At 39.5% G+C, this 15,000-nt stretch overlaps 1 protein-coding gene and 1 non-coding gene across 2 annotated transcripts in view; one reads left to right on the forward strand and one right to left on the reverse strand.

Moving 5' to 3' along the window:
* trnam-cau (transfer RNA methionine (anticodon CAU)) overlaps window positions 1-34 on the reverse strand; it is a 72-nt gene extending 38 nt beyond the window's left edge. The window contains exon 1 of the tRNA in view: window positions 1-34. This exon is cut by the window's left edge and continues 38 nt beyond it. This is a non-coding gene — a tRNA (tRNA-Met).
* A 2,925-nt stretch (window positions 35-2,959) lies between these two features.
* LOC146319608 (rap1 GTPase-activating protein 2-like) overlaps window positions 2,960-15,000 on the forward strand; it is a 35,563-nt gene continuing 23,522 nt past the window's right edge. The window contains exons 1-2 of the mRNA XM_084730203.1: window positions 2,960-3,150; window positions 9,558-9,593. Coding sequence (XP_084586329.1) covers window positions 3,107-3,150; window positions 9,558-9,593 — 80 coding nt within the window. The 5' untranslated portion in view covers window positions 2,960-3,106. The remainder of the gene's footprint in view (window positions 3,151-9,557; window positions 9,594-15,000) is intronic.

Here is a 15,000-nt window from a genome sequence, read left to right on the forward strand (position 1 = left end):
TGGGCCCAGCACGCTTCCGCTGCGCCACTCTGCTGCATTGCATACAGCAGAGTCAAATGACTTATTTAAACCAGAGGCAGGGACACTGATACTGTAACTGTTTTTACTTTCATTTTGTTGACGGTACACTTATATCAGCTGATCGTCAGCATATTGTCCAAGCAGAGCCTCACAGAGCTGCGAGCTTCATGTATCATTCATTCATATGGTGATAATGGCAATATTACAGGGGAGGAGTTAGTTCCAAAAAGAGGAAGTGGTTATGTTACAAAAGATCAAATATACAATAAACCACATTATTACACAGTTTTGTTAAATACTAGAATAGATTGTTCAATTAGAGCACTAATAATTTAAGAAGGAATATAATAAATGTGATAATGCACAGTGAGCTGGCCAGTATCGTGAAATAAACTGCGACAGGTTGATTGAAGACAAGAAAAGTACAAAAATCCTGTGAAGAAGAGCAAAACAGCTACTGTGACTCTAAACCAAACATATTCAGCAGTATTTTGTCACATCATCAGGAATATTATTATCGCAGAATACCCAGAAATATTATGATATTATTTTAGAGCCGTGTCGCCCACCCTTAGTCACTGTTCGGTGTTCGTTCATGATAATGATGATGATGATGATGAAGCTCAATAATAGCTGCAGCCTGTGTTTCACCTCTGTGTTCATGTTGAGTGTTTGTTCTGACCACCTGCTCCGTCTGCCTGCCTCTAACATCACAACAAAATGTTCCTGTCTGCCTGTCTCTCTGCCCGTCTGTCTGTCCATCCGTCCTGGCAGAGGTCAGGTATCACACAGGTCGACACATATGCTCCTTGTTGTTGTTGTTGTTCTCCTGGTTCTGTGAGTGTGCTCAGAGAGAACAGCTATGTGCTGATTAACTGTCTGTAGCACGTCTGCTCATGTTGAGTTTCATCACAGCACGACCGAAGTGAAACCAGTGAGTCTGTACTGGTTTCATATATTTATAGCAGTCGATGTTCTGAGCCTGTGAAACCTGCAGTTTGATAAATGTTTAACACACTGGAGCCGTGGAGTTAATGTTTATCAGTCAGTGTTACTCACTGCGCGCCTCACGTGGCAGCAAATAATTATAAAATAATGCTGCCGGTAATATTCATCTTTCCTAAAATACTGGAACCAGCTGATGCACCAGATGGCAGTACAGGCTGCAAACAGGGGACCGACCAGAACTGACTGCTCAGTGCACAGTTAAATACACGACATAAACAGTTCATGTAGCACCGGGTGATATATCAGTAGTTCATCTTATCGTGGTATCGATTTTTGATATTGTTATGTTATATGACAGGTTCCTACCAATCCGGAGCACGCCAGGCTCGGCTCATTTAATCAGCTGATTTCAGTCTTCAAACAGCTGATTAGTTGTTGTGTTGTTTGGTTGGAGTGAATCCCTTTGTGGAATAGTTCACTACAGACAGAGAGATCAAAGGCGAGTGCATTTTAAAAATAATTTAACTCTAATCCCACATCTTTTTTATTTTTTACTGATCTCAAAACTGAAAAAAATGGGGAAAAATGAGAAAGAAATGTGTTTATTATCTGTTTATTATCTTAATAATTGTTAATGATTCATCAAATAATCAATTGTTGGTCTGCTTACAGGTGGGTGACACGTGTAGAAACATGAAACTTTGTGATGTTTTCCTTTAATTTGTCTCCTGTCAATAACGTTCTGTCACAAAACATGTTTTTGTTGCTAAAAGCACAATAACATCTGATTTAATGTGATGAAGAGGAGAAATAATCATTTTGTATATTAATATGTTATTTATCACAGCTGGAACAGATTGAAAATGAACCTTGAAAATACTTGAACAGACTTTATAAAAGGTGTACGAGTCCTGAAACTGTGATTTTAGTCGACATGTGCAGATCTGATTTTGAGAACCTCGGAACAGACAGAGTCTTGGGGACCCCCTGTGATTTCTGGACCCCAGGTTGGGAGCCAGTGCTTTGGATTACTCAACATGTTGTCAGTCACGACCTATATGATCAATAATTATTAAAACAAACCGATATGAACCTTCACTGGACTAATTAAACTATTTGTTGCTCTGATTGGTTGTTGGTCTGTCCAATCATGCATCCCGAAGCATTTTGGCCTGCAGATGTTGCTGACGCTGCAGCTCACTCTAAATAAATGTGGTTTTAATTTTGGGATGAACTGTCCCTTTAAATCACATGTTTCACGTACATCATCATTTATTCACTAAGTCTGTTTCTGTTTTTAACTTTTACACCTCTGACAACAGAAAACACTTCAGAGGTTTATTTTATGTGCAAACTGAAAACAGTTGGATGGAAACAAACTTAATGACCAAAAACATCAAATCCTCACATCAGAGAAGCTGGAAACAGGGAATTTTAGATTTTCTTTGCTTTAAAACTGACATAATACTCCTGTAAACTGACTGCTTTTTAGTTTTTAGGCCAGTTACGGTTCATTTTCTGCTTTTATTTATTTTATTTTTCATCTCCTTTGTTGAACACAGAAAAGCAACAAGATATTTAATGTTGCACAAAGAAGTGAAAACACATTTGTGTGAGAGGAGGCTGCAGCTTCAGACTGTGCTGAACCTCCTTTTACGTAACATGAAACACACAAAACTGATGCGTGCGTTCGTCCATTTACCTCCATTTATTATGTATGATAAGTTTTCAGTGTAACGGCGTCTCTGCTGCCTTTTCTGCTTTGTCAGGGTGGATAGAGAGAGAGAGTGAGAGAGTCCACTCCTGGTCTCTCTTTAGGTCTCTCGCCCCGTCTCTCTTCTGTGTGTGCAGTGAATTGAAGTGGGAACGAGAGAGAAACATTAACGGCAGCAGGAGGAGGAGGAGGAGGAGGATAGAGACGAGAGAGGAGAGGCGGTGGGAGCGTGTAAAGGAGGGCGTCTGGCTGAGATGAGAGTATTTATAGGTGGAGAGATGAGGAGATAGAACGAGAGGAAGAGGAGGGGAGGAGAAGGAGGGAGGAGAGAAACAAGGGAGGTGCAGATACACAGAGAGAGGAAACCCAGACACAATAAGAAGAAAAGGGAGACAAAGAGGAGGAGAGGGCGAGCCAGAGACCATGCTGAGGAGGAAGAGGAGCGTGTCGTTCGGAGGCTTTGGATGGTAAGAGTGTGTGTGTGTGTGTGTGTGTGTGTGTGTGTGCTGTCTGTCCATCCTTTGAGAAACGGCCGAATGATCTCATCACTTCTCTTACTCACACTTTCAGGGTCTTTGAGTTCATTTCTAGTCTGAGCTGCACCAAAGTGACATCACGGTGACATCATAACACCCCCCAAAATATTAAAATGTGTCAGTTAGCTTTTTTCTTTGTCTTTCTGACTTGCTGTGGTTCAAAATGACAAAAAAGAATCTTAAATTTTGATAAAAATTTGACTTTTTTGAATGGGGTTTGGTGGAGAGCTGTCCTTGTTCTGTTGCAGTTGACCTGTAGTGTTCACACAAAAGGTCAGTCAATAAATCATTTTAACATTACCCCCCCCCCCCCCCCCCAAAAAAAAAAAAAATATTGAGTTGATTTTTGTTTGTTTTCTAAATTGCTGTGGTTCAACATGAGAAAAAAACCTGAAAATTAACTTTAAATTTGACTTTCTTTGAATGAGGTTTGGTGGAAAACTTTTCTTGCCCCATTGCAGTTGAGCTGTAGTAGAAATTAGCTCAGTCAGTTAATTTTTTGTCAAACATTTTCATTTTTCACACAAAGGAAATTGAAAATTGACATGACTGAAGTTGGAATTTGGCTTTTTTTTAAATGGGATTTGGTGGAGAACTTTCCTGTAGTGTTCACACAACAGAAAGTCAAAAATCATCCGTTGGAAATTCATTATTGAGTTTATTTCCAGTCTGAGCTGCACTGAAGTGACATCACAGTGATGTCAGTCAGCTTTTTTCTGTCTGTCTTACTTGCTGTGGTTAAAGATGAGAAGAAATCTGGGATTAACTTTAAATTTGACTTTTTTAAATGGGGTTTGGTGGGGAGTGTCCTTGTTCTGTTTCAGTTGCAGTTGTTCACACAACAGAAAGTCAATAAATCAGATCACCCAAAAAGAGATTTTCTGACTCCTAACAGAAATTCTATAAATCACTTCAGCGTCAACAAAAAAATCTTAATGTTAGGTAAAAATGTGACTTTTTTGAATGGGGTTTGGTTGAAAACTTTTTTGCTCTGCTGCAGCTGACCTGTAGTGTTCAGAGAGCAGAAAGTAGCTCAGTCAGTTAATTCTTTCTCGGGCAGTTTTGTTGTCTGTGTCTCTGTTTCCAGCTGACTGATGGTGATGAAACTTTTTGACCTGCTGTGGGTCTGTTGAAAATTAATATGGCTGAAGTTAAAATTTTATTTTTTAAAATGGGATTTTGTTGAAAACTTTCTTGCACCGTGGCAGTTGAGCTGTAGTGTTTAAGTGAAATGGTCAGTTCACTCCACATCCAAAACTACATATTTTGATTCATTTGTCCATTAAAATACTTTGCAGACTTTTTGAGAAATCAGTCGTAGATAAATAGCACTACAAGTGTGAGGAAAATTACGTATTTTTGATTTTGGGAAGAACTGTACCTTAAGAATTACACTTTTTAAAATGGGATTTGGTCGAAAACTTTTCCTGTAATTAATTAATATGTTCATAGAACAGAAATTTATTCAGTCAGAGTTAATTCTGTCTCTGGTGTCTGTGTCTCTGTTTCCAGCCGACTGACAGTGAAGAATAAACATTTTCTTGCTGCAGGTAATGATTAACTGTCAGTATTCTCAAGAATTCAACATTATTTCACAGTTTTATCACACAAAAGCTCCTGCTTTCTGATTGGATGCATGGACAGCTGTTAAGATAATTGATGTGAAAAGTTTGAAAAACACTTAACTGTTGATTCTACGGTGTCCATTCAGTCTTATGTCTGCCTGTTGAGGATGGCATTAGAGCAATTAGCTTAGCTCAACATAAAGACCACAGCCATGTAACCCAAACTTCCTGTCTTTCCTGTTTGGTAACCATGGTGATTACCATTGGAGGGTTAAAATCAGAAATAAACTCTCCAGACTTTAACTGTCAAACTGTCCAACTTTCACTTTTCTACCTGCAGTGGTAATGTACTAACTGGCTAACAGTAGCTAACAATCGTGTTAGCTAATATTAACTAATGGTAGTCTTAACTATCAGTGGCTATTCCCAGTGTTAGCTAACAGTAGCTAACCTTTGGGTTAAGTAACAGTAGCTAGCTGTAGTGTTAGCATAGCAACAGTGTTTGAGCTGAAATTCAGCTCTGATGATGTTTTGTTATGACTTTATGTGACTTATTTGATCACAGTAATCTGATTACATTCCTGTTGATTATTGATCAGATGTTCAGATTATTCAGTTCATGTTCAGCTGTTTGAAGCAGGAACAAAATGAGTCCAACATGAATCAGATCTTTGTCTTCACAAAGCTCTGATTGGCTGAAAACTCAAAAATCTATTGGACTTTTCTGTTGTTTCACCTTTTTATTTTTACAGTGTTAAGTGATTCTCATGTTCTCCAACTGAGAAAGTCTTCATGAAAGAGAGAGAATTTAATAGTTACACTCCAGACTTTTTCCTTCTTTAGCCACAAATGTCTGTTTTGATGTAATGGTTGCAGACCTTGGTCGTAGAATTAAGTCTCACCAAAAAACTGGAGTAAGAATGGATGAATGTCAGTGGTTCAGGGTCATCACAGGTAGATGAGCTAACAGTTAGCAGCAGTTAGCGCTTACTTTAGCAACAAGTGAAGCTGTGTCCATCAGGAAGACTCAGAGGTTTGAAGCAGAGCAGCCAGAGGACATCAGAGGGAAAACAAGAAAACAATTTCTATAATTTTCATAAAATCTGATCCAGTTTCAGTTTTCACAGAGTTGGTGGCGTGTCAGTGTAACATCAATGTGTTTTTGAAGCTGTATTATGATTATTTTAAGGTGAAATAGTTACATAATGTTGCTCATGAATGTCAGACTCCTCCCTTTATTGAAGCTGCATGTTGTCACCAAACATTTACCTAAAAAATCTAAACTGCTCTCTGTTTCATAATGGCAGCTCCAGAAAGACGCTCTCTGCAGGACTGACGCCTTAAACCTGATCTTAAACTCCTGCTGTTGATGTTTGAGATGTTTGGAACATTTGTTGCTCTCTGTAGGAATATTTGTGTAATATTTGTGTAATATTTGTGTAATGTTTGTGTAATATTTGTTGCGATGTGTTGGATGGACGACTGTTGGGATGATGTGGACTGAAGTCCTGATACACACAGAATGTAAAGTAGCTGCTCTCTGTGTCTCTGTTCCTGCTTCAGTAAATCTGAGCCTGCAGTCGGCCTGTCAGACTCCCTGTGACCACTGAGAGAGAGGGTGTGTGTGTGTGTGTGTGTGTGTGTGTGTGTGTGTGTGTGTGTGTGTGTGTGTGTGTGTGTGTGTGTGTGTGTGTGTCTCTGTGTGTGTAAACTCTTACACAAGCCTCCTTTTCAATCATTCACTCTGTTTTCTTTTTCTAATCAGGTTCCCTCCGTCCACACTTCTATACCTCCTTCCCTGCTTTTGTGCAACTTTATTTCCTTCTCTACCTCCTTCTGTCCTTCTGTACAACCTTGTTTCCTCCCATACCTCCTTCTCTCCTTAAATACATCCTTATTTCCTCCCATACCTTCTTTTCTCCTTAAATAGATCTTTATTTCCTTCCATACCTCCTTCTCTCCTTCTACACATCCTTATTTCATTTTTTTTTATCTCTTTCCAGCCTCTCAGATCAATTCCTCTCCTTCACCTCCTCCTCTCCCTCCACATGAACTCTCTGTCCATCTCTCCTCTTCTCTTCCTCTTCCTTCTTCTCCTCCGTCATCATAGCAAACACAGATGGTACAGTATACATTCTGTCTCAGTTTTACGTCTCCGTCCTCGCCGTCCTCACAGAGAGTCAGTGGACTAATAGAGTTGCTGTATTTAATAATGCAGGAGCAGTTTATATTAGACCTCCACTCACCTCCATCACTCTCCTCCTCCTCCTCCTCCTCCTCCTCCTCCTCCTCTTCCTCCTCCTCCTCCTCCTCCTCCTCCTCCTCCTCCTCCTCCTCTTCCTCAGCTGTCTGTTTACTTCCTTGATCTGTGGTTAAATTAAAACACAAACTGTTTCTTCAGCATTAAGCTAAACTTGTGCTCATGTTGTTATAAACATTCATATGGTTGTTATATGTGTTCATATGAATGTTTGAAGAGGTGGAGTGTGCTGTACAGAGTTTAGGTTTAGGATGACTCTGCATTAGCCACATTAGCGCCATCATGAGGCTGTAATGTTCATGACGCAGCAGGAAACTAAACTTGGTAAATAACATATTCATATAGAAAATGATTATTTCTCCTCTTCGTCACATTAAATCAGATGTTATTTTGCTTTTATCAACCAAAATTATGTTTTATGACAGAATCCTACAGACAGGAGACAAATTAAAGGAAAATACAACAAATGTTCATGTTTCTAAATGCATCACCTTTCTGTAAGGACACCTGACTTCCTGTTAGAGTTGTGAAGTTTGTACATTTTCCTGAACTGATAACAATTGATTATTTGATCAGTCATTAATAATTAATAAGGTATAAAACGCATATTTTTTCATTTTTGTCTTATTTTAAGTTTATTTATCCAATAAATGGCTCCACCAGACAAAACTATTTCATATTTCTAGACTATTTGATAATTAATCGATTAATGATCAGTCATTAACTTCCTGTACAGTCTGGCTCAGCAAATATCTGACTTATTTCTTTAACTAAAAAGTGAACTAATTCAGTCAGACAGTGTTTTATTACAGAAGTAATCTGATTACAGTTTCAAGCACTTTTCCAACCTTAAAAAACATTATTAACAATTTACAGTTTGTTGTCAGTTAAAAACTGAAGGTTTGTCACACAACTCTGTGATGATCAATCGTTATTGATCTTTTGATCAGAACAGAAAGATAAAGCTTCTAACAATGGAAACAAATTCATTAATGTTTATTTTGGACAATAAAGATTTAGAATGAATCAGTTTTTCTTGTTGTGTGTGTGTGTGTGTGTGTGTGTGTGTGTGTGTGTGTGTGTGTGTGTGTGTGTGTGTGTGTGTGTGTGTGCGCAGTATAACTGTGTTATTTATGACCTGTGGGAGTTCAGTTTTCACAGAGTCATCGTACAGGCAGGCTTTTAACGCCTCCTCCTCCTCCTCCTCCTCCTCCTCCTCCTCCTGAGAGACGCCTCTCCTCCTCTTCTCTCCTCTTCTTCTTTATTCCCCTTTGCTCCTCCTCCTCCTCCTCCTCGTCTGTATTTGTGATTAACCTCTAAAGTCAAACTGGAGTGTTAATGGTTAAAGAGGAGTTAAATATTCAACCTCACACTTCAGTTCCATGAAGAACGTGGAGAGACTTTAACACAGCTCAGATCTGTTCTGCAGAGTGGAGCTTCGGTTCTTTTGTACACTTCACAGTTCTGGACAAAAAAAGACATTTGAGGACTTTAAGCAACATTTTTCATAATTTTCTGACATTTTATGGACCAAACAACAAATTGATTAGTGGAAAGATTATTGCCAGATTGATCACTGGTTGAAAAATATGTCCAAACATGAAAACAGGTGAAGTGTACAGGCATACTTTTTTATTTTCACTGTTAAAAAAAAAAAAAAAAAAGTATTAAAATGTTGAAGTGATATTTATTGAAGTCTGAACTAAACAAATATTTTTAGGCCAGGTCGTCTCTGCAGCTCTACAGTGTTTCATCATAATGCTGTTTTCTTTTCTGCAGTTTGGATATTGCACTCAGCCATGTTGGGATTTTATTGCGATTAATTGTGCAGAACTACTGTGCAGTGAGAAAAAACAAAAGCAGAAGTTAAATGAATCTGGTTCTGTGAGAACTGGACGTCAGGGTTTAACAGTCCGTTTTAATGTCTGTCAACAGAAATATGTGAGCTATGATTGAAGTTATTGCAGCAGCCTCGGGGTCAAACTTCAGTACGACCTGAAGTCCGACACACATTTTCTCCTCCGATTCTCAGGAGGAGGAAAATCAGCCTGAAGCTTCCTGCAGGAGAATTTTCCCCCAGAACACAAACAGGCTTTATTCTCATATCAGAAACATCATTTAATATTTATTTTATACATATATATTTGTAGTTTATGATGTTTTATAGCTGCTTTACCTCTCAGTCTGTGTGTGCTGTAAATGTGTGATTTACTGCTGCAGCACTTTAATAAATAGGTTTTTTATTGCTGTGAACCTCTGACATCACACCTCCGTCTGTCTCGCTCACACACACACACACACACACACACACACACACACACACACACACACGGTTACTAAGGTTAATAGAGTATTCAGATGTAAATCTCTTCCTCTTCGCCTCAGTAACGTCTTAATGTTCCTCCTGTTATCACAGAGCGTTGAGTGCAATATATGTTAACAGACTGTCTCTGTTTTCTGTCTGTCTGTGTGTCTGTCTGTCTGTCTGTCTGTCTGTGTCTGTCTGTCTGCAGGATTGATAAGTCCACCGTCAGCGCCCTGAGAGCTCGGTGAGTAACAGCACTGACTGAATGTTCCTCCAAACCCTGAATCACATCAAACATGTGTCTGTTTTGTTGCATGAAATATATTTGCCTAAACTCGTCTGCTGGCAGTAAGACAGGAGTCAGTCACCTGCCATTAGCAGGTTTAGTCACAGTTCTCACAGACAGGATTTTACAACTCCAGAAATTTTTCATTCAGCAACAGTTTGACCCTCTCTGTTAATCCAACAAGGATCATGAGGTGAACAGCAGGAATACGCTGGTAAAGATAAACCTTAACTCTCACCTGAAGCTGCAGGATCAAGGTGTGATGATGAGGAGCAAAAGAAGCTGCTGGAGATTTTAATAAGAATTCAGGCCTCAGATTTGAACTGAAGAATCTGTCAGTTAAAAGAATCTGTGTGTTAAAGTGTGATCGAGAAGAAAAGCTGCTCTGACTGAACCGAGTGACTTCAGAGAAACGGCTGAGAGGCAGGTCAAAAGTTCAACTTCAGGCTGATATAGAACATATATAACATATATATCAGTGGATATATCCTCATAAATCTACACACACACACACGTGACTGATGTGTGTGTGTGTGTGTGTGTGTGTGTGTGTGTGTGTGTGTGTGTGTGCCTGAGGGAAGGTGACCCGTCTCTCTGACAGAATATTCTGCTCTTTTCCCTGCAGCGTTTTTTCTTCTGATTCACACTTTATCATCTGTCCATCAAATCTGTCCATACATCCTCCATGTCTCTGTCTCAGCTGTGTGTGCGTCACACCTCAGGTTTGTGTGCAGCACAAATAAGGAAAATAGTGTGAAACTATTCTGCATTTTCCAACATCAAACTGCTCTTCTGTCCGTCAGTGCTGTCTGACCTCCTGTCTGTGGCTCACAGCTCATTGGTTCCTACTGAAGGTGTGAATCTTTGAAAACTCCTCACAGATATATAGTTTCATTTTTAAAGAAGTTTCAGTAAACTCCTAAAACAAACTGCAGGAAATGATGCATTTCGTTGGGAACTATTTTCAGCGGCATTAAATTGAACTTAATTTTATTTATGTATGTATCTATTGTCTATTTATTTATACATTTAGTCTGTTTGTTGTTAGATGGAATATTACTTTATTTTATTTATTATTATCTTATTTATTTGTATTTTATGGATTGTTTTCCTCTTAACAAGTTACCGTTTATTTACATTTTATCCTCTGTTTAGAGTTTTTAATTAATTGATTGATTTTAATTTATTTCCCTTTTTAGTTTTATCCTGCATCTGGTATTTCCTCAGTTCACTTCCTGTTCCTGTTTCTAATCATCACTGAGATTTTAGTTCTTTAGTTCTTTATTTCATTACAAAGTGAATGTGAGAAGTGCTATATGAATAAAGTCTGGTAGATTGATTAATTGATTGATTGATTGAGTAAACAGCTAAAGTTAGCTTAGTAAGAGAGCTGATGCCTTGAGTTATGGCCACAAATGAGTTCAGTGGGGTCACAATGACCTTTGACCTCCAAAATCTAATCAGTTCATCCTTGAGTCTGAGGGGACATTTGTGCCAAATTTGAGGAAATTCTGTCACAACAGGATGGAAAACTGCCAGTGCAGAGGAATATAAAACAGTCAATGAAATGAATAAATATTAATAAAATGAATAATATTATGAGTTTGTCATAATAGTGTACAGTGGGTCCCTTTGAAACTGCATTACACCACAGACAGAAACAAACTCATCTAAAAGAGTCATTCACCTGTTTTTATCAGATTTATCTGAATCCTGCATATATGGACTTATTCTGCTGTAAATTATTATTATTATTGTTGTTATTTTTGTTGGTTATGTAAGATTATAACTGACCTTCAGTTTAGTGGTGAAACGTGTGTCAGCTGTTCACCAACTGGAAAGCTTGTCTAGTTTGTTTAATGTAACTTGTTTGATGGAATCCTTCATCTATTGTGGGACGCTGTAGGATTGTGTCTTGTGACATTCACATGAGCAGCTGATAGGCTCAGAAATGAGCCTCATTTGTATAATTACCCATGATGCATTGCTGAGAGCTTAAGTTTGCTATTTTAAGATGCAAATCGTTCCCGTTACAAATAGAAAAGCAAACGTGGTGTTGTGGGATGTGGATGAGTGATGTGAGTCTGATACTGATTGGACTGGGTTCTGTCTCTAGACTTGGTTCCACCTCTGATGTACTGTAAGAACATCACCTGACTTCCTCTTTTACTCCTGATGGACAAGAGTCATAATTACTCTGGCTGCTAGAGGGCGCTGTGACTGTCAGTTGACTGTCAACAGATTGTGTTTTATTTGCTGAAACGTGATGCTGTTATTTTTTTAGAGGACGACTGATTGACTTCAGTTTCAGGAGAAATAAAATCAGACTGTGGCTGCAGCAGAATCTTCTTCTTCTCTCTGCTCTGGTTTTCCTGTTTTCTTCTCTTTCTCTTTTTTCTTTTCCTCTCAGTATTCCCGCTTTCCTCCATCTGCCTCTCCCTCTCCCTCTCTCTCTCTCCCTCTCTCTCTCTCTCTCCTTCTCTCACGCTCTTTAATCCTGCTGGTCCACGGCATTATGAGCGAGAGACAGAGAGACAGAATGAGGGAGAGGGAGAGAGAGAGGAGTGCTGTGTGTTGGATTGAGCGAGATGCTCAGTAACCGACGGCAACGCAACAATGCCGCACGACCACTGGTGAGTCTGGCATCTCCTCTCATCCTCCATCTGTGTGTGTGTGTGCGTGTGTGTTTGTGTGTGTGTGTGTGTGTGTGTGTGTGTGTGTGTGTGTGTGTGTGTGTGTGCGTGCGTCCTGTGTTTTTTTAAAATTTTATTTTATTGATATTATTTGTGCTGCGTTTATGTGATGTTACATGCAAACCCACGATGATGCGTTCAGGTGTTAAATGACATGTTTAATCATCAGGTTGTTTACACGTGTTTATGTGTGTAAATGCTGCAGTGAACAACACAAACAGCATCCTGTTAAACAGTCTGAACTCTGAAGAGAGTTTCACCAAATCTGACTCTGATCAGGCAGAAAATAAAACATCTGCACAGCGACATCGTGACATCTGGAGGACAAATGCAGAGGAATGAAGGATGAAAGAAATCAAATAACATTTTGACTGAAAAAAACAGAACAGTTCCCTGAATCAGTTCTTAATGTTTCATTATTTCAACTTTTTCAGTATTTTCCTTACATTCAACACTAATGTCACTGGTGGTAATGAATTTTCTGACCTTGGAAAGCACTTTGAGCTTATAGCTTGAAAAGTTCTCTATAAATCAAATTATGTTAATTCATTTTATGGCTGCCCTTTAAAAGGTGAAGATTTGTATCACCAGTCAGAGACCCGTCAGTCGACTGAGAGTCCTCCTGTCATGCTGTCTTTTTTTTTTTTCCTTTGTCAGTCAGTGTGCATCACAGGATAAAACAGATAGAAGCTACAAAAACACTACAAAAATATATTTTTATATCATCTGGGTCACTTATTAAAAAATCTTCTGGTGACCAACATGTTGTTTCTGTTTACTGATGAGAGAAGATAAACGAGTGGTCGGTAAACAAGTTTCAGTTCTTGTTTTTTATCTGCATCATTGTCCACAGATCAATGCAACATCATGACAGACTGTAAACTTTACAAACCGAGTCTCTAAATCACCACAAACCACAAAACTAACAGTGATGGAAGCAGAGAAGAGTGATAGAAACAGAGCGCAGGACAGCTGATGCGCCGTCAGACGCTTCACCAGAGCGCACCGCGGAGCGCAGGTCAGCTGACCACTGTTTCTGTCTCTGACAGACTGAGATTGTTCTTGTTAGTGTCTGACAACATTATGGAAAGGATCACTACAGTCAGAGAGATTTTTTTTTAAACAGGAAGAGACGTTTGGTTTAAGCAGAAACAGCTGATTTATTGATCTCAGCAAACTCACCAGAATCCTTCATCATCATCGTCATCAGCTTCATTCAAACTTTACAGAAACTTCAGACAACTCAACAGAAACATCTTGGTTCATCTTTCCACTGTCCAACAATCACCAACTCTGGTTTGGTCTAAATGAATCCTCAATTCACGGAGTAAAGGAGCGCAGAGCGAGCAGTGCAGAGCGAGCAGCGCAGAGCGAGCAGCGCAGAGCGAGCAGCGTGCAGCGCAGAGCGAGCAGCGCAGAGCGAGCAGCGCAGAGCGTGCAGCGCAGAGCGAGCAGCGCAGAGCGTGCAGCGCAGAGCGAGCAGCGCAGAGCGTGCAGAGCGAGCAGCGTAGAGCGTGCAGCGCAAATCGCGCAGCGTGCGGCGCAGAGCGAGCAGCGCAGAGCGTGCAGCGCAGAGCGTGCAGCGCAGAGCGTGCAGCGCAGAGCGAGCAGCGCAGAGGCACACTTTTTAAGTTCTCTGACTTTAAGAAACCCTGATGTTTTTGATGACCTGGTCGCTCAGTTAGTGTACTGAGGCTCAGAGTCCTCTGCAGCAGTCGTGGGTTCGACTCCCACGTGCAGCCCTTTGCTGCGTTCTCTCTCCCCCTCTCCTGTCCTCACCTCACCTGTCTTATACAAATAAAAGCATGAAAAAGCCCCAAGAAATATATATATTTTTAAATCTGATGTTTTCACATCACAGATGATGAAGACAGGTATTCAAACACTCATGTAGGCTGATAGAGGAGTTTAGTTTGGTGCACTGGATTGGAAAAAGAAAGGACGAATCATTGAATATTTGTTTTGAACAGTAAAATCTGATTCAGCCCTACTTAATTTTTAATTTTTGTTTTTTTCAAAATCATTCAGCTAGGGCTGTATGATTTTGAAAAAATATCTAATTGCGGTTATTGTTGACTGATACTGCAATTGCGATATGATTTTCGGTACCACAAGGAATTATAATCTTTATTTTTATTTTCATTGAAAACATTTAAATAATTATGCTGTGATTTTTCTTTTTTTGATTCTACCAAACAGCAGGAATATATGATATTTAATATGTAGGCCAAGACATCTATGCAGCATGATGATATTTTGTTTAAAATGGTATTTGGACACACATTTCATCTTTAACAAATGATATTGAATTGAAGATCATAATCTGCCATATTGCAGTTTCAGTTAAATAGATCGATAGACACATTTCTGCATAAAATCCCCAACAAAAAGCTGTTTTGTTTTGTTTCTGCATGTGCACACATTCGTCAGAACACATTTCTCCAAAATGCATTAATCCTGGTGTTGGTGTGTGTGTGTGTGTGTGTGTGTGTGTGTGTGTGTGTGTGTGTGTGTGTGTGTGTGTGTGTGTGTGTGTGTGTGTGTGTGTGTGCAGCTAAAGGGCAGACAGTCCGTCTGTCTAGAAACAGAAGCCGGCAGCGTCTCCTCTCTCCCTGCTGCTGCTGCTGCTGTTGTTGTTGCTGTTTATGATGTTGTTGTTGCCACTTTGTCTT

The sequence above is a fragment of the Lutjanus erythropterus genome, chromosome 11 (assembly GCF_056507025.1).
Source record: "Lutjanus erythropterus isolate fLutEry1 chromosome 11, fLutEry1.hap2, whole genome shotgun sequence".
NCBI lineage: Eukaryota > Metazoa > Chordata > Actinopteri > Lutjaniformes > Lutjanidae > Lutjanus > Lutjanus erythropterus.